This window comes from Haematobia irritans, chromosome 2 (genome assembly GCF_050003625.1).
Source record: "Haematobia irritans isolate KBUSLIRL chromosome 2, ASM5000362v1, whole genome shotgun sequence".
NCBI classification, from domain to species: domain Eukaryota; kingdom Metazoa; phylum Arthropoda; class Insecta; order Diptera; family Muscidae; genus Haematobia; species Haematobia irritans.
In genome coordinates this window covers 77561260-77586047 of record NC_134398.1, presented here as the reverse complement: position 1 = coordinate 77586047, position 24788 = coordinate 77561260, and the positions used below count along the sequence as shown (strand labels likewise).

General features: G+C 32.9%; 2 protein-coding genes and 2 long non-coding RNA genes across 4 annotated transcripts; 1 reads left to right on the top strand and 3 right to left on the bottom strand.

Moving 5' to 3' along the window:
* Positions 1-2670: 2670 nt before the first annotated feature.
* Positions 2671-3093, bottom strand: LOC142223043 (uncharacterized). Its single transcript, XR_012718513.1, has 2 exons — positions 2842-3093; positions 2671-2777 (listed from the first exon to the last, which is right to left on the bottom strand). It is a non-coding gene; the product is annotated as an uncharacterized LOC142223043 (long non-coding RNA).
* A 90-nt stretch (positions 3094-3183) lies between these two features.
* Positions 3184-3782, bottom strand: LOC142223042 (uncharacterized). Its single transcript, XR_012718512.1, has 2 exons — positions 3696-3782; positions 3184-3588 (listed from the first exon to the last, which is right to left on the bottom strand). It is a non-coding gene; the product is annotated as an uncharacterized LOC142223042 (long non-coding RNA).
* An 840-nt stretch (positions 3783-4622) lies between these two features.
* On the top strand, positions 4623-7338 carry LOC142225576 (uncharacterized). Its single transcript, XM_075295360.1, has 2 exons — positions 4623-6391; positions 7113-7338. Exons 1-2 carry the CDS (start codon positions 4736-4738, stop codon positions 7203-7205), a joined length of 1749 nt encoding a protein of 582 aa, XP_075151475.1. The 5' UTR covers positions 4623-4735; the 3' UTR covers positions 7206-7338.
* Positions 7339-18507: 11169 nt separating this feature from the next.
* On the bottom strand, positions 18508-24752 carry LOC142224669 (uncharacterized). The gene is made up of 5 exons (XM_075294454.1): positions 24746-24752; positions 24379-24437; positions 20131-20451; positions 19442-20098; positions 18508-18733 (listed from the first exon to the last, which is right to left on the bottom strand). The coding sequence occupies exons 1-5, from the start codon at positions 24750-24752 to the stop codon at positions 18641-18643; spliced, it is 1137 nt and encodes a 378-aa protein (XP_075150569.1). The 3' UTR covers positions 18508-18640.
* Positions 24753-24788: the final 36 nt, after the last annotated feature.

Sequence of the window (24788 nt, the reverse complement as noted above, 5' to 3'; positions counted from 1 at the left end):
TTTTGGCTTTGACTTCAATTTCAGGTGGGGATATCATTCATACAAATTTTGGTTGAAAAGTATTTGCAACGATGTTAATTTTTAATTTGACTCGCATCGAAAATTGTTTGAGATATTATTGAGTAGCGATGCATTTCAATTTGAGGATAACACTTGAGAAATTATTGGTAATGAGTTGAATTTTACTGTTGAGGGTAATGTCTGTATTTTGTTGAGAACGCGATTTTCTCAACAATTTCTCAACTTGTATATTACACTAATCCTCTGAAAAAATGGTTGAAAAATTGTTAAAATTTAGCTTTTTCCAAACGTTTGTGTTTATTGGGATTTGTTATGTTTTTGTATTCCACGCATTTTTTACAGTATAGGAATTTATGTATTTTAACTTCAATCAATAATTTCTCGTCCATATTTTAGATAGTTTTTCGTTTCTTGATTTGTTTACATGTTGTCAACGCACCCGACGCATTGAAAAGTAGCTACGCTACTTTAGTCGTGTAACTCAAATAATTGTAGTTCCAACATTTTAACTTTTTTTGACAATAGCATATAGCGTACGCACGCATGGTATGTAATTCCACCTTACAAGTCTGAATGCATAATCAATACTGCGATGTGATAGTCGTATAAATGTTATATTCATAAGAATTTATAAATGTTTCATCAAATTAAAAAACATCGAAGCAATCGTGTTTTACTTGACCACAGTGATTCTTACAACTATGTTAAAATTCACTTTTTCTGATAGTTTGAATGGGCACTTATTGGCGTCGTTGTAAATTTATCTAAAAAGGCACCTAATAATTGCACTCATGCGATGCTTTTGTGTAGTAACTTAGCGGGATACAACTTATCTATAGGGACGGCATTTTTGCGACGAGTTTTGGACATCGTATACGAGGTATGCCATATATACGAATAAAACACATTGAACATTGTCTTCATAAAGGGATTATGTCGATTTATAAGTTGTCAGGCAGCGTATCTGGCAAAATATTTGAAAAACTATCACTTTTTTCCATTTGGAAAGTCGAAAGTTGTTCACCGATTTTCTCAACAATTTCTCAACTTGAATATTACCCTAATACTTTGAAAAAATGTTTGAAAAATTGTTGAAATTTAGCATTTTTCAAAGGTTTGTGTTTATTGAGAATAGTGATGGCAAAATAATGTCGTATACATATCGTACTTTTTGATACATTTCCGAGTCTGTGGTAACGATGAGGATGAAATGGAACTTTGAAATGCTGGCATGGTAATTATGACAGCCCTATTGAATCCCAATAAACACAACCCAATAAACACAGGATGAGCGTTTTTCAAATGCAACAACTTTTCAGTTTGAGGGTATATATAATTTTCAACATAAATTCAACATGACTTGAAATAGCTCATCTTCAATACATCTTCAAATTGTTTGCGAATTACTTCCAATTTGCCAAAATGTTGACGAAATCTTTGAAAAGGTGTTGAAGATAATATGAGAAAACTTTGACAAAACACTACCCTAAAATGCAACGAAAAAACCATGTGGTTTTCAATACTTATTTGTGCAACGAAGTTCGTGGTCAATTGCAAGAAGTAAAAAAATGGAAAATTTTAGACAAATAAAATAGTTTATAAAAATAGGTAAGTGAAAATAATAAATTAAATAAAACTTTAAGGAAGTCACTAAATGTATATCTCTTTGCAGAAAACTAAAATTATGGATTCTAACGTTTTTCAAACGTTTCCCAATAAACACAAACCTTTGAAAAATGCTAAATTTCAACAATTTTTCAAACATTTTTTCAAAGGATTAGGGTAATATTCAAGTTGAGAAATTGTTGAGAAAATCGCGTTCTCAACAAAAAACAGACATTACCCTCAACAGTGAAATTCAACACATTAGCAATAATATCTCAAGTGTTATCCTCAAATTGAAATGCATCGCTACTCAATAATTTGTCAAACAATTTTCGATGCGAGTCAAATTCAAAATGAACATCGTTGCAAATACTTTTCAACCTAAATTTGTATGAATGATATCCCCACTTCAAATTGAAAGTCAAAGCCAAAATTCTATGAATTTTGTATAATTTATTCATTTTCATCAAAATAAAATATATAATAATACACTACACTACATAATACACTACAATACCAATTGATAAATAATAATCTTATTAAACATATCAACAAATAAGAACAAAAAAAAAAAAACACAACAAAACTTTAAACATCTTAAACATTATTAGTAAACACTTTTGCATTGATAATTCGTTTTCCTTCCTTTTGGTGTCATAAAACAGCATTAAAATTTATTAACATGCGGGCAATTTGAAATTAGGAACGTACTGGACCGCGTGTTAGAATTGATTTCCAGCAGAACGAATTCACAAAATATCAATTTTAAACTGATAATAGCATATGAATTAAACTGACGATGTGATGCACATTTTCATCCAGAAGTTGTTGATTTCAACAATTTTTTGTTTTTAACAATTTTAATTGGTTGCACTTGTAATGTTTCTGGAAATCTTTTTTTTTTGTCGATAAGCCACTCCTTTTTCATTGGTCAGCTTCTTAATGTTTGCAAGAATGTAGCATCCAAAGATTTTAGTTTTCTGCAAAGAGATTTAAATTTAGTGACTTCTCTAAAGTGTTGATTTAATTTTTTATATTGACGTATCAATTATTATAAACTATTTGAAGCAGTTCCAGTTAATTGTCCACCATTTTTTCATCGGTCAGCTTTTTAATGTTTTCAAGAACGTAGAATCCATAATTTTAGTTTTCTGCAAAGAGATATACATTTAGTGACTTCCTTAAAGTTTTATTTAATTTTTTATTTTCACTTACGTATTTTTATAAACTATTTGGTTATTTGTCTAAAATTTTCCATTTTTTTAATTTCTTGTAATTGACCACGAACTTCGTTGCACAAATAAGTATTGAAAACCACATGGTTTTTTCGTTGCATTTTAGGGTAGTGTTTTGTCAAAGTTTTCTCATATTATCTTCAACACCTTTTCAAAGATTTCGTCAACATTTTGGCAAATTGGAAGTAATTCGCAAACAATTTGAAGATGTATTGAAGATGAGCTATTTCAAGTCAAGTTGAATTTATTTTGAAAATTATATTTACACTCAAACTGAAAAGTTGTTGCATTTGAAAAACGCTCATCCTGTGTTTATTGGGAATTGATAAATAATAATCTTATTAAACATATCAACAAATAAGAACAAAGAAAAAAAAACAAACAACAAAACTTTAAATATCTTAAACATTATTAGTAAACACTTTTGCATTGATAATTCGATTTCCTTCCTTTTGGTTCCTTCCTTTTATTAACATGCGGGCAATTTGAAATTAGGAACGTACTGGACCGCGTGTTAGAATTGATTTCCAGCAGAAGGAATTCACAAAATATCCATTTTAAACTGATAATAGCATATGAATTAAACTGACGATGTGATGCACATTTTCATCCAGAAGTTGGTGATTTCAACAATTTGTTGTTTTTAACAATTTTAATTGGTTGCACTTGTAATGTTTCTGGAAACTTTTTCTTGTCGATAAGCCACTCATTTTTCATTGGTCAGCTTCTTATTGTTTACAAGAATGTAGCATCCAAAGATTTTTGTTTTCTCCAAAGAGATTTAAATTTAGTGACTTCTTTAAAGTGTTGATTTAATTTTTCATATTGACGTACCAATTATTATAAACTATTTGAAGCAGTTCCAGTTAATTGTCCACCATTTTTTCATTGGTCAGCTTTTTAATGTTTTCAAAAACGTAGAATCCATAATTTTAATTTTCTGCAAAGAGACTTCTTTAAAGTTTTATTTCATTTTTTATTTTCACTTTCCTATTTTTATAAACTATTTGGTTATTTGTCTAAAATTTTCCATTTTTTTAATTTCTTGCAATTGACCACGAACTTCATTGCACAAATAAGTATTGAAAACCACATGGTTTTTTCGTTGCATTTTAGGGTAGTGTTTTGTCAAAGTTTTCTCATATTATCTTCAACACCTTTTCAAAGATTTCGTCAACATTTTGGCAAATTGGAAGTAATTCGCAAACAATTGGAAGATGTATTGAAGATGAGCTATTTCAAGTCAAGTTGAATTTATGTTGAAAATTATATTTACCCTCAAGGCCGGTATGCACCTCTAGCGAAATTTTCGGTAGCAAAAATTTATTTAAGTCTACAACAAAAAAACAGGGCTGTGTACACAAATTTTAAACCAGCTAATCGCTTTTAAAAATTGTTAATATATGTTCCAAATATTCCTCAAATAAATTGTTTATTATTTACAGACCTTTTAAAACTTTTACGCACACAATGATTGTAATAAATTATATGTTTGCTGCCAAAATATGCTTTTGACAACCCTGTTATTTTCATTAGAGGTGCGTACCAGCTTACGAAATTGAACGCTACCGAAAATTTCGTTAGCATAAATAGCAATGCATTTCTTATGGGAATGAAATTTTTCGCTAAAGGTGCATACCGGCCTTCAAACTGAAAAGTTGTTGCATTTGAAAAATGCTCAACCTGTGTTTATTGGGATATGCCTTGATTGCTCCATTATTTTCCAATACGTCGTAAGTCAAGTATGCATTTAGATACGCGCATTGTGGATTCGGGCAAATTGTAGAGAACTAATATTGGCATGGCAATACCGCAATTTTTATTTTGTTTTGATCTTATATAAAAGCTGCGAAAAATTGGAAACTTTCGCAAGTATGATAAACTCCTGTATAAATTCGATTTTAAAGAGGAACCCCCTATGTAACTCCTGGAATATATTGAATAAAAGTTATAGAAATTTCGCCTCTTTCAATGTGAGAGACGTACTTTACGAGACTTCCGACGAAACCGGCACACTTCTAACACGTTTTGCAAAACATGTTGCTATAGAGAGGCAAAAAATATGTGACCTGGTTCCTACGAAGGTTCGTTATGAAGATTTTTTCCCGGTAGGTGAAATTAGATATTTTCAGAGGGAACTGTCGAGAGTGCCTGCCGACCAATTGGCCTCTGTCATCGTATATGCTTCTTCTTTTCGTCCAAATGCCGATCCTGCTAAGTTTGCTTCGATACTAAACGAACTTGATAAATGCGCTTTGGATTATGTGGATCAGATGGATGTTGATTCGATTCTGCGGACTTTGTATGCCTTTCTATTTCTAATACCTAATTGGCTAACCAGATTGGATTTCTATAAATCTGCTATGAAGAATCTTTTTCAAATCGCAATAGCTGATGGCTGTGAGTCTAAGGAGATTTTTGTCCAAATATGCTTTTACTTCGGATTGTCAAAAAAATACATAACAGGGAACATTAGAAAAAATTGGAAACCATTTGTGGATATACATTTGGATAAATTTTTACCCCACTTGGGCCAGCTGGACTTTGCTTTGATATCAAGTGCTTTCTATAAAACATCTACCAAAATTTACAGCGAAGAGTATAATCGACGATTAGTTGCTGAGATTTTGTCTTTCCCTTCGACAGAACGAGGAAGCGATGCTCTATTCATTACATTTGTAAAATCTATGCGATTCCAAAGAGTATTTTCGAAAGAAGTATGTGAATATCTAACAGATATTTGTAAGAACCCAAATAATCTCAAACAATTCCAACCTCGAGGCCAAATTCATATGTTTGCTTTATTCGCTGATTGTTTATGGGATGATTCTGCTGCTACACGACCTTTGATAGAAGAATTTATTAGATGTTTGAAAAATCCCAGCTGCACTGCCTACGCAGAAAACATAAGGGGCAAAGATATAGCGAGCTTTCTTTGGTGTTGTTCGCAATTGAACTGTGACATGACTAAAGAGCAATTTACATTGATGGAGGAAATGCTGATAAGAAAATTACATAACAATGAATTTTCTTATTTCCCCGATCAATTAGTGGAATCATGTCTATCTTTATGGATATTAGGATATAAATCTAAAGAACTGTTCCAAAATGCAGTAGCCCTTAAATCTCAAGCGCAATCAAAAAGGTACCAACCAAAAGTAGATAGTCGCTTAACTGTCCTAATGTCGGCAGCTCATATTGAAGAACCATCTTGGTGCACACGCCTATCCAAGAAATTTGATTATTTCGATATTAATGCGGATGTTCCTGATTACATTTTGAATACTGGAATACCGTACCAATCATTATTGGCAAAATTTGCAGAAAATGATATAGTGATATCAGCAGAAATTTCTTGTCCCATCAATGGCATTAATATTCCTGGAATTCTAATAAAATTTGTCAACGATAGTCTTCTCTTTGTGGAATTTAAGGGAGAGTATCAGACATTGAAGTTCAGTCAAAATTCGATCGCAATATTAAGGTTGAAACTACAATTACTTCGATCCTTGGGTTACAAAGTTAAAGTGGTAATTATTTTATGCATTATAATTTTACTTTAGAAGCCTTTGCCAATTTCAACGAAACCATTCTATACATTGCAGTCCATTGAGAGACAGAATATTTTTACAATTAATTATTTTTCGAGCTTTATGGACAAATTACATCAAGGAATTTGATCTATGGAACCATTGAAATGAAAACGCCAGTTACAAATCTATACACGCCTAGATTGTACATGTTTCAGTTCGGGCGAATGAACTTTTCCACAACCTTTAGTATAGATCTGGCTGAGAGAGGTAATATTTTTATACTTTACAGTGTTAGGGTAGTTGTAGTGGCAGACCCCAATAGACTGTTTAGTCCACTGTGGTGTGATCGGTTGTGAGCATATCTCTTAGCAATAATAGTGGCTTTATTCTTTGTTAAGCTCGTTTACAAGTGGCCTCCTTACACTAAGATATGTCACCAGCATGACTGATTGCACCGCTGGAAAACGTTTTTTTTTTCGAAACTAGAGTTGAACCCACTGCAAAAACATGGTTCCCCTTGTTCAATCGTGTAGACAAACTGCATTTCGGAAATTTGATTTAATACGTCCTAAAATATACTTCTATAAACCATTCGACGATCATTTGATGCGTTGTTAGTTGTATTTCATAAAAATTGGCGAAGGTTGATAACTATATTTTTCTGGTTTCATTTACTAATTTAATAATTTTTGTTTAATATTTTTATTTATATTTTTAGATATCAACGTCCGATTTAAAAAATTTGGACATTGGAAATTTTTTCAACGGTGAATGTGATATCGAACTAGCAAAGGAGAGTATTAAGGCATAAATGCGGAATATATGATATTGATGTACCTGTAAAAATACAAATATTCTATGAATATTTATGAATTATTTGGTAGTAATATATCAATGCAAACATTAAAAACAACAACAACAAATAAATAATGGTATTGACTAAATTTAGGCTAAGTTTTTCCCAGGGCTGTGGCGTCGGAGTCTTGGAGTCGGAGTCTGAAGATTTTGCTGGAGTCGGAGCCGGAGTGGTAAAAATATTGCTCGACTCCGGCGAAACAAAATTTGAAAAACATTTCATATCTTTGTAACTAAAGAAATATTTCGACAAATTAGATTCCATTAGGATTTTTAATCGAACAACGAAAAACAAAGTACTGGATTTCAGAACATTCAAAGTGTATCTATAAGGGTGAAATTTCACGGAGATATAGAAAGTGGGTTTTAGTAGAATACGGGCTGAATTGATCATTGATGTATTGTCCATTTTTAACATAATAAACAAGTGAGTCAAGTAGAAAGTCGGGCGGGGCCGACTATATGAAACCCTAAACCACCCCTACTGAATTAGTAAACATTGGTTGTGGAGTAACAATGGTATAGGTTTGGGAGATAAAACGCATTTCCATATTTAAGAACATTAAGGGGTACATGGTTATGGGAGTTATATCACAATCTGAACAGAAATTTCTGATATTAGGAGCTATAGTGGATCCTGAATCTACAGAGTTAGTATGCCACTAATATTGAGTCTATTATTAAAATAGAGCAAATCGCACAATTAGTGTGGGTAATAAATCCAAATTTGTGAAACTTGGGAAGTATATTTCTGTAAGAGTTACATATAAGTCTAACTACGATCGGCTAATATTTCAAAATTTGAATTTTGAATAACATTGGTTGACAAATAAGGGTATTATGGCCAAATTTGGGAAAATCGAGCGACTATATATATGTATATGTATATATATATCAATGCAACAAATGATATGCTGGGACAAAACATCCAAGCAAAGTTTTCACAAGAAATACTGCACAAGACGATGATTCTGAAGGAGGATGTAAGCGAACTAGTTCGAGCTTGCCAAATGGCCAAGGATAAGGTTGTGAACAGCAATCTGTTGAACAAGGAAGGGATAAATCAACTAGTAAGTGAAATAGAAGTTCTTCCCTACTGTAATGTCATCGAGGCCATTGAATACAGTGAGCCCTCTATTTACACCAATGGCTCCCGACTTTTGTCAATGCCAAAAGTGGAAGAAATTAAATTCAACCTGATTGTACGAGCGGTCTTAAAGGATGGCCATAAATTGGACTTAAATTACAAAACTATACTTGTGAATAAGGATGAAACCTATAGCATTAAAGGCAATTGCATTCGCTTAGCCACCGCAATGGTTTGTAAAAAGGCTGTCAGAAGAAGACTGCCTACCTCGACACTTAAAGGGTGGACATACAGCGTGTAATTATGTTACCAGTGCAGAATCCAAAGTTGAATTACTTAAAGACAATATTCTTGGACAACTTCAACAATACCATCTGGTCCAATGGAACGTCCCATCACCTTGATGGATTCTTCATTCTCCAAATGGAAAACGAATCACTGACAATTAACAACAAAATGTATTGGAGTATGAGCAGTTCTGGAGTACAGGTTCTCCCACCAGTACTTACCACCATCGCCAACAAGAGCATATCTTTGAATCTCAATCTTGTGGATGAAATGGCTTCCAATAATATACGACTTTTGGGCTACCTAAAAGAGAGAACGACATGGTTCATGATGTCAGGATTTTTGGGCCTCTTCGTACTAATGGTGCTTATTAGTGTAATTTGGAGGAAGCTAACATCTCAGAAAAGACTACCGGAGATTAACTAGTCTGTTTTGCAACAAAGTAACTCCTCATATCCTGATCTGGGGGACGCAGATTTTTAGAGGGGGAAGAGTTAACACATTTCAGTCCCCACAAACCACTGTACTACCCCGTTTCAAAACTACCCGTGCCGCTAATTCAGCATTTTGCAATCCAGTGCGAAACTGCAATATGATAGCTTCCCATGGATACTGAACCTGTGCACCAGACGCACTGTCAGCATTATGCACCTGTGGGAAAGCTATTTTACAACTTAATATCTTCGTCGCTGCGAAAAACTGGAGGTTTGGAGACAACGAATGGAGTGAGCTAACGAGAGAGTTGTTCGGGATCGGATATATATATATATATATATATATATATATATATATATATATATATATATATATATATATATATATATATATATATATATATATATATATATATATATATATATATATATATATATATATATATATATATATATATATATATATATATATATATATATGTATATATATATATATATATATATTAGAGGTGTGCACGTGACACGAAATTTTCGTGACTCACGCGTGAGCCGTGAGTCACGATGGAGTCAATCTCGTGAGCGTGCGTGAGCGTGATCAAGCTGAAAATTTTCGTGCGTGAGCGTGAGTCACGAAAAAAAATTCTTCGTGAATGTGCGTGAGTAAAAATGTTTGATAATTACACTCACGAAAACAAAATCACGCTCACGATTTGAATCACGATAACTACTTTAATCACGCTCACGATTTAAATCACGCTCACGATTTTAATCACGCTCACGATTTGAATCACGCTCACGACTTGTATCACGCTCACGATTTGAATCACGCTCACGAGTTGAATCACGATCTCGATTTGAATCACGATCACGATGTCAATCGCACTCACGATATCAGTCACGACCACGATTTTAATCACGCTCACGACATTGGTCACACTCACGACTTTGGTCACACTAAACCTTCCAATGTATCGATTGTGTAATAGTTTTTTTTCATTTAAAATTAATTGATTAAAAAAGTAGTGTTGAAGCGCTGGTTTTCGGTGCAAAAACCGAGTATAGTGCCGTTCCTTAAACAATAAAACCTTTTATAAAATATTGCTGTGTTTTTTTTCTAACGAAAATGAGAAATATTGTCGAAAAAGTGTACCATAAAAAATTGGTAGATTAAATAAAATTCGAATTAACGAGTAAAGTAGAAAGTCGGGCTGGGCCGACTACATCATACCCCAAATCACCCCTACTGAATTAGTGAACATTGTAGGGTATCAATGATATAGGTTTGGGGAAAACCACATTTCCAGATTTAATAACATTACTGGGTACATGGGAGTTTTATCATAATCTGAACAGAAATGTCTGATATTAACATAGGAGTATAGTTGATTCTGAACCTACAGAGTTATTTAGTATGCTACTAATATTGAGTCCTTTATTAAAAAAACTGGAAATCGCTCAATTAGTGTGGGTAATAAATTCAAATTTCTGAAAATAGGGTAATAGATTTATGTAATAGCTACATACAAGTCTCAATACGATCGGCTAATAAAGGGTGATTTGTTAAGAGCTTGATAACTTTTTTTTAAAAAAAAACGCATAAAATTTGCAAAATCTCATCGGTTCTTTATTTGAAACGTTAGATTGGTCCATGACATTTACTTTTTGAAGATAATTTCATTTAAATGTTGACCGCGGCTGCGTCTTAGGTGGTCCATTCGGAAAGTCCAATTTTGGGCAACTTTTTCGAGCATTTCGGCCGGAATAGCCCGAATTTCTTCGGAAATGTTGTCTTCCAAAGCTGGAATAGTTGCTGGCTTATTTCTGTAGACTTTAGACTTGACGTAGCCCCACAAAAAATAGTCTAAAGGCGTCAAATCGCATGATCTTGGTGGCCAACTTACCGGTCCATTTCTTGAGATGAATTGTTCTCCGAAGTTTTCCCTCAAAATGGCCATAGAATCGCGAGCTGTGTGGCATGTAGCGCCATCTTGTTGAAACCACATGTCAACCAAGTTCAGTTCTTCCATTTTTGGCAACAAAAAGTTTGTTAGCATCGAACGATAGCGATCGCCATTCACCGTAACGTTGCGTCCAACAGCATCTTTGAAAAAATACGGTCCAATGATTCCACCAGCGTACAAACCACACCAAACAGTGCATTTTTCGGGATGCATGGGCAGTTCTTGAACGGCTTCTGGTTGCTCTTCACTCCAAATGCGGCAATTTTGCTTATTTACGTAGCCATTCAACCAGAAATGAGCCTCATCGCTGAACAAAATTTGTCGATAAAAAAGCGGATTTTCTGCCAACTTTTCTAGGGCCCATTCACTGAAAATTCGACGTTGTGGCTCGTTAGTAAGTCTATTCATGATGAAATGTCAAAGCATACTGAGCATCTTTCTCTTTGACACCATGTCTGAAATCCCACGTGATCTGTCAAATACTAATGCATGAAAATCCTAACCTCAAAAGAATCACCCTTTACATGTTTATTTGAAATTTGAGCAACATAGGTTAATAAATAAGAGTATTATGGTCAAATTTGGGAAAATCGATCGACGCATTTATATGGGAGCTATATCCATATATTGGTTGATATCACAGAGGGTTGCCTTGTGCTAAATTAGAGTAAGATCGGGTATTAGATAAGGCTACTATGGTTAGAAATAAAGTTACAAGGGGTACATTTTTCAAAAACGGGCGAAAAATATATATAAGAGCTATATCTAAATAAGCCTCCTTACACTAAGATATGTCACCAGCATTACTGATTGCACCGCTGGAAAACGTTTTTTTTTTTCGAAACTAGAGTTGAACCCACTGCAAAAACATGGTTCCCCTTGTTCAACCTTGTAGACAAACTGCATTTCGGAAATGTGATTTAATACGTCCTAAAATATACTTCTATAAACCATTCGGCGATCATTTGATTCGTTGTTAGTTGTATTTCATAAAAATTGGCGAAGGTTGATAACTATATTTTTCTGGTTTCATTTACTAATTTAATAATTTTTGTTTAATATTTTTATTTATATTTTTAGATATCAACGTCCGATTTAAACAATTTGGACATTGGAAATTTTTTCAACGGTGAATTTGATATCGAACTAGCAAAGGAGAGTATTAAGGTATAAATGCGGAATATATGATATTGATGTACCTGTAAAAATACAAATATTCTATGAATATTTATGAATTATTTGGTAGTAATAGATCAATGCAAACATTAAAAACAACAACAACAAATAAATAATGGTATTGACTAAATGTAGGCTAAGTTTTTCCCAGGGCTGTGGCGTCGGAGTATTGGAGTCGGAGTCTGAAGATTTTGCTGGAGTCGGAGCCGGAGTCGTAAAAATATTGCTCGACTCCGACTGCGGCGAAACAAACTTTGAAAAACATTTCATATCTTTGTAACTAAAGAAATATTTCGACAAATTAGATTCCATTAGGATTTTTAATCGAACAACGAAAAACAAAGTACTGGATTTCAGAACATTCAAAGTGTATTTATAAGGGTGAAATTTCACGGAGATATAGAAAGTGGGTTTTAGTAGAATACGAGCTGAATTGATCAATTGTATTGTCCATTTTTAACATAATAAACAAGTGAGTCACAAGTGAGGGTATCATATAGTCGGCGGGGCCGACTGTATGAATATATTTCTGTAAGAGTTACATATAAGTCTAACTACGATCGGCTAATATTTGAATAACATTGGTATTATGGCCAAATTTAGAAATATCTAGCAGCTATATATATATATATATATATATATATATATATATATATATATATATATATATATATTAGAGGTGTGCACGTGACACGAAATTTTCGTGACTCACGCGTGAGCCGTGAGTCACGATGGAGTCAATCTCGTGAGCGTCCATGAGCGTGATCAAGCTGAAAATTTTCGTGCGTGAGCGTGAGTCACGAAAAAAAATTCTTCGTGAATGTGCGTGAGTAAAAATGTTTGATAATTACACTCACGAAAACAAAATCACGCTCACGATTTGAATCACGATAACTACTTTAATCACGCTCACGATTTAAATCACGCTCACGATTTTAATCACGCTCACGATTTGAATCACGCTCACGACTTGTATCACGCTCACGATTTGAATCACGCTCACGAGTTGAATCACGATCTCGATTTGAATCACGATCACGATGTCAATCGCACTCACGATATCAGTCACGACCACGATTTTAATCACGCTCACGACATTGGTCACACTCACGACTTTGGTCACACTAAACCTTCCAATGTATCGATTGTGTAATAGTTTTTTTTCATTTAAAATTAATTGATTAAAAAAGTAGTGTTGAAGCGCTGGTTTTCGGTGCAAAAACCGAGTATAGTGCCGTTCCTTAAACAATAAAACCTTTTATAAAATATGGCTGTGTTTTTTTTTCTAACGAAAATGAGAAATATTGTCGAAAAAGTGTACCATAAAAAATTGGTAGATTAAATAAAATTCGAATTAACGAGTAAAGTAGAAAGTCGGGCTGGGCCGACTACATCATACCCCAAATCACCCCTACTGAATTAGTGAACATTGTAGGGTATCAATGATATAGGTTTGGGGAAAACCACATTTCCAGATTTAATAACATTACTGGGTACATGGGAGTTTTATCATAATCTGAACAGAAATGTCTGATATTAACATAGGAGTATAGTTGATTCTGAACCTACAGAGTTATTTAGTATGCTACTAATATTGAGTCCTTTATTAAAAAAACTGGAAATCGCTCAATTAGTGTGGGTAATAAATTCAAATTTCTGAAAATAGGGTAATAGATTTATGTAATAGCTACATACAAGTCTCAATACGATCGGCTAATACATGTTTATTTGAAATTTGAGCAACATAGGTTAAAAAATAAGAGTATTATGGTCAAATTTGGGAAAATCGATCGACGCATTTATATGGGAGCTATATCCATATATTGGTTGATATCACAGCGGGTTGCCTTGTGCTAAATTAGAGTAAGATCGGGTATTAGATAAGGCTACTATGGTTAGAAATAAAGTTACAAGGGGTACATTTTTCAAAAACGGGCGAAAAATATATATAAGAGCTATATCTAAATATGACCCGATTTGGATTATATTTTGCAGGTTTTATTGATATTACAGGACATTACCTTGTGCTAACTTTGAGTAAGATCGGTTAATAAATGAGGCCACAATGGTCAACAATAAGGTTATAAGGGGCAAATTTTGAAAATTGGGCGCTACATATATATGGCAGCTATATCCAAATCTGCACCGATTTGGATGATATTTTGCACATAGAGTCAGTCGATCACTTTGTGACAAATTTGACGCCGATCGGTTAGTAAATGAGCGCAATCTGACCCCATTTATCGAAATCGGGCGATACATATACACAGTCTTACACAAGTTTACATACGGTTTAAGAAATTGTATTTTCTTTAATTATTAAAATATAATAAAATATGCATATATATATATATATATGCTTTAGATTTTGTAAAATAATTTGAAAAACAAAGTAAAGGGTGATTTGTTAAGAGCTTGATAACTTTTTAAAAAAAAAAAACGCATAAAATTTGCAAAATCTCATCGGTTCTTTATTTGAAACGTTAGATTGGTCCATGACATTTACTTTTTGAAGATAATTTCATTTAAATGTTGACCGCGGCTGCGTCTTAGGTGGTCCATTCGGAAAGTCCAATTTTGGGCAACTTTTTCGAGCATTTCGGCCGGAATAGCCCGAATTTCTTCGGAAATGTTGTCTTCCAAAGCTGGAATAGTTGCTGGCTTATTTCTGTAGACTTTAGACTTGACGTAGCCCCACAAAAAATAGTCTAAAGGCGTCAAATCGCATGATCTTGGTGGCCAACTTACCGGTCCATTTCTTGAGATGAATTGTTCTCCGAAGTTTTCCCTCAAAATGGCCATAGAATCGCGAGCTGTGTGGCATGTAGCGCCATCTTGTTGAAATCACATGTCAACCAAGTTCAGTTCTTCCATTTTTGGCAACAAAAAGTTTGTTAGCATCGAACGATAGCGATCGCCATTCACCGTAACGTTGCGTCCAACAGCATCTTTGAAAAAATACGGTCCAATGATTCCACCAGCGTACAAACCACACCAAACAGTGCATTTTTCGGGATGCATGGGCAGTTCTTGAAAAGCTTCTGGTTGCTCTTCACTCCAAATGCGGCAATTTTGCTTATTTACGTAGCCAATCAACCAGAAATGAGCCTCATCGCTGAACAAAATTTGTCGATAAACACATTTCGAACCGAACACTGATTTTGGTAATAAAATTCAATGATTTGCAAGCGTTGCTCGTTAGTAAGTCTATTCATGATGAAATGTCAAAGCATACTGAGCATCTTTCTCTTTGACACCATGTCTGAAATCCCACGTGATCTGTCAAATACTAATGCATGAAAATCCTAACCTCAAAAGAATCACCCTTTATTTGTCCATTTTCAAGAAGATGTTTTTAGTCTGGATTATAAACAACAACAAGAAACATGTTTAGTTATAAGGTAAAAACCTCAACGGTATGTAAACTTATGTGAGACTGTGTATATGGGAGCTATATCTAAATTCAATAGCGTTCGTCCTTGTGCCAATAAAGAGCCGCATACCAAATTTAATCAAAATCGGTTAATAATTGCGACCGGAATCCTGCGAACAACAAATACATGGACGGACGGACGCCAAGGGCTAGATCAACTCAGGAGGTGATTCTGAGTCGAACGGTATATATGTATTTTAATTTCCATTAAGTTAGCATAGAAAAATATTTTAGTTCATTCGTACTAAGAAGTATTCAACCTTTCAATTAAGCCAACTGCCTAAACATTTGAGAATAACAATTCGAAAATTACCAAGAAGTATTTATTTTTGTCATTACAAATAAGTCATTATAACTCACCGCAATGTAATGCAACGTGTAATGACAGCTTTACTCCTGGTAATGCCAATTCTAATGAGATGTGGTTGCCTAGTTTTTGCTGGGTATATATATTATTTATCGTCAAATTAGCATTTCTACAGTCGTGAATGTGCGTAAATTCTTCACAAAATTTTTCGCGCATTTGTAACAATTCTTTGTCGCGAGTGTGAGCGTCAAGAACAATTTTCGTGCGTGAGTTTTGGAAAATAAGTTCCTTCGTGAGTGTGCGTGAGCGTCTTGAAATTTTTTCGTGCGTGAGCAAAAAATTTCTTTCGTGAGTGTGCGTGAGCGTGATTTTTTAAAATAAATCCATTCGTGAGTGTGAGCGGCTCGAATATTTTTCGTGCGTGAGCGTGCGTGAGCAAAAATTTTCTTTCGTGAGTGTGCGTGAGCGTGAATGCCTCGAATTTTTTTCGTGCGTGAGTGTGCGTGAGTAGAATTTTTCTATCGTGAGTGTGCGTGAGCGTGATTTTTTAAATAAATTCATTCGTGAGTGTTCGTGAGCGTGAGCGGTTCGAAAATTTTTCGTGCGTGAGTGTGCGTGAGTAAGATTTTCCGTCGTGAGTGTGCGTGAGCGTGAGTAAAATATTACTCACGTGCACACCTCTATTCTGAATCTACAGAGTTAGTATGCCACTAATATTGAGTCTATTATTAAAATAGAGCAAATCGCACAATTAGTGTGGGTAATAAATCCAAAATTGTGAAACTTGGGAAATATATTTCTGTAAGAGAGTTACATATCAGTCTAACTACGATCGGCTAATATTTCAAAATTTGAATTTTTAATAGCATTATATATATATATATATATATATATATATATATATATATATATATATATATATATATATATATATATATATATATATATATATATATATAGCTGCTAGATATTTCTAAATTTGGCCATAATACCAATGTTATTCAAATATTAGCCGATCGTAGTTAGACTTATATGTAACTCTTACAGAAATATATTCATACAGTCGGCCCCGCCGACTATATGATACCCTCACTTCTGACTCACTTGTTGATTATGTTAAAAATGGACAATACACGCAGAGAAGAAACATGATTGTCACAATCATATTCGAAGAGCAAAATAATATGATAGGAGCTATTTTTGCGGCGACCATGTAACATTTTAACCTGCAACCATGTTGGCTCAGTGAACATGGTTCTAAGAAAAATATAATTGTCCTCATCTAAAATGTTATTATATTGATAAAAAGAATTTTGTTTGAATGAAAAGACAATGGTCACAATTTAAAATGTTATGGTATTCATTAAAAATGTTTTTCTCCTAGTTAAAAGAACATGGTCCCAACCTTTATGAAAAAACTTTTTTCATCGTCGAAAAAAGGACGCCACTTGAGAAAAGAAAACACAAAATTAATTTTTTTTTGTTTGTTTTTATTTATTTATAAACTAATTCATTGTTTATTTGTATTTATAATGCCGTTCAAGCAAACATCATATATTTTTACACACTCTATTTTATTTCAATTTCAACAATAAGTAATTATTCCATATTTACATCGTGCTCATCAAATGTACAAACGCAGACATCATATAACTGCAAATAATAATAAATGATACCATATAGCAAAATGCAGAACAAAAAACAGGTACATTTTTTCAATTACACTTTCCTTTTTTTGTGGTCACATAAAACCACGTGCCACTTAAATAAATTAACACAAAAAATCCGTATTCTTCGTCCATTCCAAGAAACAATCAACACACGACTGACGCGCAAAATGAAAATCGTGTGTACCTGGTCAGGGTTTTATAAAATTCTTTTCGCTGCAAAAAAGTTAAAAAAATTAAATGGTCACGAAAAAAATGTAAATGGTCTTTATGGCCATGTAATGGTTCTAGGCATGTCTATACTCAACCTATAAAAATACTTTTTTCCCTGTAAAAAAGTAAAAAAATGGAATGGTCAGGAACATGATTTTCCCGACCATTTAATGGTTTCAAATTCTATCATTTAAATGATAAAACATGTTTGCGGCATTTGAGAACCATTCAAATGCTTATTGCCACCATACATTTTTCTCCGCTCGAAAACTATTTTTACAAAGACAAAATACATGGTTTTCGCGGCAATTACATGCTCTAGATAAGCATTAAATGGATGCGGCAACCATGTCCAAACATGGTTTTTCTGTGCGTGTACAATTGATCAATTCAGCTCGTATTCTACTAAAACCCACTTTCTATATCTCCGTGAAATTTCACCCTTATAAATACACTTTGAATGTTCTGAAATCCAGTACTTTGTTTTTCGTTGTTCGATTAAAAATCCTAATGGAATCTAATTTGTCGAAATATTTCTTTAGTTACAAAGATATGAAATGTTTTTCAAAGTTTGTTTCGCCGCAGTCGGAGTCGAGCAATATTTTTACGACTCCGGCTCCGACTCCAGCAAAATCTTCAGACTCCGACTCCAAGACTCCGACGCCACAGCCCTGGGAAAAACTTAGCCTACATTTAGTCAATACCATTATTTATTTGTTGTTGTTGTTTTTAATGTTTGCATTGATCTATTACTACCAAATAATTCATAAATATTCATAGAATATTTGTATTTTTACAGGTACATCAATATCATATATTCCGCATTTATACCTTAATACTCTCCTTTGCTAGTTCGATATCAAATTCACCGTTGAAAAAATTTCCAATGTCCAAATTGTTTAAATCGGACGTTGATATCTAAAAATATAAATAAAAATATTAAACAAAAATTATTAAATTAGTAAATGAAACCAGAAAAATATAGTTATCAACCTTCGCCAATTTTTATGAAATACAACTAACAACGAATCAAATGATCGCCGAATGGTTTATAGAAGTATATTTTAGGACGTATTAAATCACATTTCCGAAATGCAGTTTGTCTACAAGGTTGAACAAGGGGAACCATGTTTTTGCAGTGGGTTCAACTCTAGTTTCGAAAAAAAAAAAACGTTTTCCAGCGGTGCAATCAGTAATGCTGGTGACATATCTTAGTGTAAGGAGGCTTAACAAAGAATCAGGCCACTATTATTGCTAAGAGATATGCTCACAACCGATCACACCACAGTGGACTAAACAGTCTATTGGGGTCTGCCACTACAACTACCCTAACACTGTAAAGTATAAAAATATTACCTCTCCCAGCCAGATCTATGCTAAAGGCTGTGGAAAAGTTCATTCGCCCGAACTGAAACATGTACAGTCTAGGCGTGTATAGATTTGTATCTGGCGTTTTCTTTTCAATGGTTCCATATATCAAATTCCTTGATGTAATTTGTCCATAAAGCTCGAAAAATAATTAATTGTAAAAATATTCTGTCTCTCAATGGACTGCAATGTATGGAATGGTTTCGTTGAAATTGGCAAAGGCTTCTAAAGTAAAATTATAATGCATAAAATAATTACCACTTTAACTTTGTAACCCAAGGATCGAAGTAATTGTAGTTTCAACCTTAATATTGCGATCGAATTTTGACTGAACTTCAATGTCTGATACTCTCCCTTAAATTCCACAAAGAGAAGACTATCGTTGACAAATTTTATTAGAATTCCAAGAATATTAATGCCATTGATGGGACAAGAAATTTCTGCTGATATCACTATATCATTTTCTGCAAATTTTGCCAATAATGATTGGTACGGTGTTCCAGTATTCAAAATGTAATCAGGAACATCCGCATTAATATCGAAATAATCAAATTTCTTGGATAGGCGTGTGCACCAAGATGGTTCTTCAATATGAGCTGCCGACATTAGGACAGTTAAGCGACTATCTACTTTTGGTTGGTACCTTTTTGATTGCGCTTGAGATTTAAGGGCTACTGCATTTTGGAACAGTTCTTTAGATTTATATCCCAATATCCATAAAGATAGACATGATTCCACTAATTGATCGGGGAAATAAGAAAATTCATTGTTATGTAATTTTCTTATCAGCATTTCCTCCATCAATGTAAATTGTTCTTTAGTCATGTCACAGTTCAATTGCGAACAACACCAAAGAAAGCTCGCTATATCTTTGCCCCTTATGTTTTCTGCGTAGGCAGTGCAGCTGGGATTTTTCAAACATCTAATAAATACTTAGATAAAGGTCGTGTAGCAGCAGAATCATCCCATAAACAATCAGCGAATAAAGCAAACATATGAATTTGGCCTCGAGGTTGGAATTGTTTGAGATTATTTGGGTTCTTACAAATATCTGTTAGATATTCACATACTTCTTTCGAAAATACTCTTTGGAATCGCATAGATTTTACAAATGTAATGAATAGAGCATCGCTTCCTCGTTCTGTCGAAGGGAAAGACAAAATCTCAGCAACTAATCGTCGATTATACTCTTCGCTGTAAATTTTGGTAGATGTTTTATAGAAAGCACTCGATATCAAAGCAAAGTCCAGCTGGCCCAAGTGGGGTAAAAAGAAGTAAAAGGCAAAACAGGGTCATTTTAGAGCGATAATGCCAACTTAATACCGGACTTAAATGTAAAAATGAAATTAAGTACAAAACACGATAAGTGGTAAATGCATTTAAAATTGTGTTAAATGCTAGTAAAAAACTGTTCGCACATAAATAAATTTATTTGCATATTATCAAATTATTTATGTATGCTTATACTCGACTCCACGTTCTTCTTTTGTTAGAGCTTTTCAAACTTTTATACCAAAAACAGTGTTTTTTTACAAAATTGTTATTTTGTTTGTAATTGTTAAAAAATAATATTTTATCCAAAAGCTCAGTCCATTTCGTTTATATGAAGCACTGTTTCTTACTGTAAATCTTTTATAACCCACATTTCGAAGTTTCATTATAAAAATTTAATATAGTATAAACATAAATGTGTAAATTAAAAAAAATGGTGTTCGGTCGGAGCAGGGATTGGACCCATGACCCTTTGCACGCAAGGCAGACATGCTAACCACAGCTCCACGTGGCCAACAAATGTATGTAAATGTCTGTTAAATAATGGTATGTTTGCATGGGCTCGTGGGCGCTGCAAACTATGCTATATATATATATATATATATATATATATATATATATATATATATATATATATATATATATATATATATATATATATATATATATATATATGCTTTTAAACATATAATATGTTCACATAAAACAAACATATTAATGTTTCGGCAGTATGCAATAATATATGTGCTTCCTGCAAAATATTTTTGGAACATATGTTATAGAAGCGATTTTTTTGAGGATGTAGGAACAATTGAAATGCAAACATACCTGTACTGTAGAACGATCTGAAATCTCTGAGAGAACGCAGATAATCTGGCTCGATTGGCACCAGATGTTCGGGTGTAACAGAGTATTGGTGGAGTCAGCGGGGATGAGCTGCACAGTTAGAAAAATGTTTTTCATATGTTCCGATATAAACGAAATGAGTTTCGGGCACAAGTTTTTAAATACTATATATTTTAGTGCAAAAATGTTCCTAAACTAGCATTAAATGTTTGGGACACATATGTTAATATGTTAGAATATATCATGTTTTGGACAAGAATGTTTCATAAAAATAATATGTGTGAATGTAAACATAAATAAATTTACAAATTTAGAGTAAACATATATATGTTGTTTATATTGTACATTTTTTTATGTTTGTACTTGACTTTCTTCTTTTGTTAGAGTTTTTGAAATTCTTCGAAAATTTCAAACTTTTATACCAAAAACACTTTTTTCTTACAAAATTGTTATTTTTGCAATAAAAAAATAATATTTTATCCAAAAGCTCCGTCTATTTCATTTATATCAAACACTGTTCTTTTCTGACTGTAAATCTTTAATAACACACATTTCGAAGTTTCATTGTAAAAATGTTACTATATTACAATTTTACAATATAAATATATAAATTAAAAAAATAAAATGGTGTTCGGTCAGAGCAGGGATTGAACCCAGGACCCTTTATAAAATTGAATAATTTATAAAATTGAATAATTTCATCAGCATTGTTTGTATTACAGAAAAAGATCCTAAGAACTAAACAAATTCGTGGAAATGAGAAAGATGTGAGGGAATATGCAATTAGGCAGAAATATATATTTTTTTGAGCACAATCTTCTTTGGGAGAAAAATTTCCAAGCATATACAATTTTTGGGCTCAAAATGCTTCCAAACATATAATATGTTCACATAAAACAAACATAATAATGTTTCGGCAAAATATGTGCTTCCTGCAAAATATGTTTGGAACATATGTTAGAGAAGCATGATCATTCTGTTCATCTCACACAGGTATAAGTAATCCCACACCCTAAAAAAATTTTGTAACAAAAAACTGTTTTTGGTATAAAAGTTTGAAATTTTGGAAGGAATTCAAAAACTCTAACAAAAGAAGAACGTGGGGTCGAGTATAAACATACATAAATTATTTTATAATACACATAAATTTATTCAGGCGTGAACAGTTTTTTTTACTAGCATATAACACCATTTTAAATGTATTTAAAACTTATCGTGTTTAGTATTTAATTTAATTTTTACCTTTAAGGCCGGTATTAAGTTGGCATTATCGCTCTAAAATGACCCTGTCTTGCCTTTTACTTTGCTTTAATAATTCATTTTAAAGAAAATAAACTTTTTCAATTGTTTTAGCTGCAAAACTCGAACTTAATTCCCGCTTTTATATTTGAAGGTGTCCATCAACTCCTCTTGGACTACTTATTAATAAAGAGGAACTAAACTTTTTTTTATATACTTTAATGTTTAATTTTTCGCTATTTCCTCCTTTTTCATTTTACTGTCCCAACTCTAAAAAGAGTATAGTGCCCTTTCGTAATTTTTATGAAGATGCCTTTGTAATTTTTATATATTTTCCAACGTTTTTTTTTAATTTCATTTGCCTGAATATTTTGACTTTCTCCTCGTACGTTCTATTTCGTTTAACGAACCAAGAAAAAAATTGTGCCCATAATGCCAAAATGATAAACAAATCACATATCCACACATACATATGCTGCTCTCAAGGCGAAAACACATGCTGTCTATTCTTTTGGTTCCGAATGTCTATTCTCTTTACTTCGAATACTCATTCTAATATTCAAATTAAATAATAGTTAGACTTAAGCATATCAAATTTTTGGCCTTATCATAAAACAGTTTTCCTAAACAACATACAAGCGGTTTCTCAGAAATTGCTCTCTTTTCATTCTCTCGCTGTGTTGTGTTGATATCTTTCGTCAACCCTCTCGGTTTCCATCTCTAGTTCGTTCTCTATAATCTCTCTTTGTCGCTCTCTGAATAAAATATCACAAAATATATATGTTTACCCGAAATTTGTAAATTTATATATGTTTACATTCACACATATTATTTTTATGAAACATTCATGCCCCAAACATAATATATTCTAACATATTAACATATGTGTCCCAAACATTAATGCTAGTTTAGGAACATTACATGTTTGCACTTAAATATATTGTGTTTAAAAATTGTGTCCGAAACCCATTTGTTTATATCGGATTTAATTTATAATTTAATTTATAAAATTGAATAATTTCTTCAGCATTGTTTGTATTACAGAAAAAGATCCTAAGAACTAAAAAAATTCGTGGAAATGAGAAAGATGTGAGGGAATATGCAATTAAGCAGAAATATATTTTTTTTGAGCACAATCTTCTTTGGGAGAAAAATTTCCAAGCATATACAATTTTTGGGCTCAAAATGCTTCCAAACATATAATATGTTCACATAAAACAAACATAATAATGTTTCGGCAAAATATGTGCTTCCTGCAAAATATGTTTGGAACATATTGTTACGAATTTGATAATTATAGATATAAGTTTATTTAAATTAGTTTCCGTTAATTTAAAATTTCAAATTGTAACGATAAAATTTCGCTATCACTTGTTGGAATCATCTATTCATTTTCTAGTATTTTCCTGAATTCCTTTTATGTTCTTTTGTTTGCTTATCGAAATGTTAGTTCTTACTCTCTCATAGAATAGCAACCCCTTTGCTTTGTTATTTTGCATTCTCATTTCATCTCATTGTCTATTGTCATTATTGTTGTAGTCATGCGAGCATATATCTATGTGAGTGTGTATGTGTTGTGACGATCCACCACTCGGGCTCCTTCTCCTCTGAACATGGCTACCTTCTGGCCCCGGCTGTGCTCAATCTTGGGGGCAGTTCTTGTTCATCGGAGAAGGAATCGGATGCGGCACCATAAAAGAAAATTTAAGGTAGCTCTTAGTATTGTAAGAGAGGAAATAAAGGACAAACATAGAAAACAGAAAGAGAGGAGAGAAATTAAATACAATCCTAATGGCTTAGTTCTAAATTACAGAGTTACTTTCGTTTATTTGACTGACCCGATGGTCAACTTCATTATTATATCCTGTCGAAGACATATTTACCTTTCGTGAAAATACTAAAACGAATTAGTTATTCATTTAAAAATTAAATTAAATTACATATTATTATATAGAAATCAATAGGAAATTAATATGAATATATATGGACGTTATAAAAATGGATTAAAAAGGTTTTGAGTATTTTATCATAAAATAATAAATTATAATTAAGTATTAAAATGAATAGGTAATTAAAGAAATCTGGTTAGTGCCAAGTGAAATTTTTGTTAATAGACTATTTATATAGAAAGTAAATTAGTGGTTATTGATCGTGATTGTGTATTCAAGAGCTATCGTAAATGTACGTATTCAATGCTAAACTCACCATACATTCTCGTAAACAGGCCTGTTTCTTGATGTGGATCTAT

Coding starts and splice junctions, on each gene's coding strand:
- LOC142225576 (XM_075295360.1), top strand. CDS start 4,736: ATGATAAACTCCTGTATAAATTCGATTTTAAAGAGGAACCCCCTATGT. Junction 6,392..7,112: donor TGGGTTACAAAGTTAAAGTG/GTAATTATTTTA, acceptor TTATATTTTTAG/ATATCAACGTCCGATTTAAA.
- LOC142224669 (XM_075294454.1), bottom strand. Junction 20,099..20,130: donor GGGATGATTCTGCTGCTACA/CGACCTTTATCT, acceptor ATTAGATGTTTG/AAAAATCCCAGCTGCACTGC. Junction 18,734..19,441: donor TGGGTTACAAAGTTAAAGTG/GTAATTATTTTA, acceptor TTATATTTTTAG/ATATCAACGTCCGATTTAAA.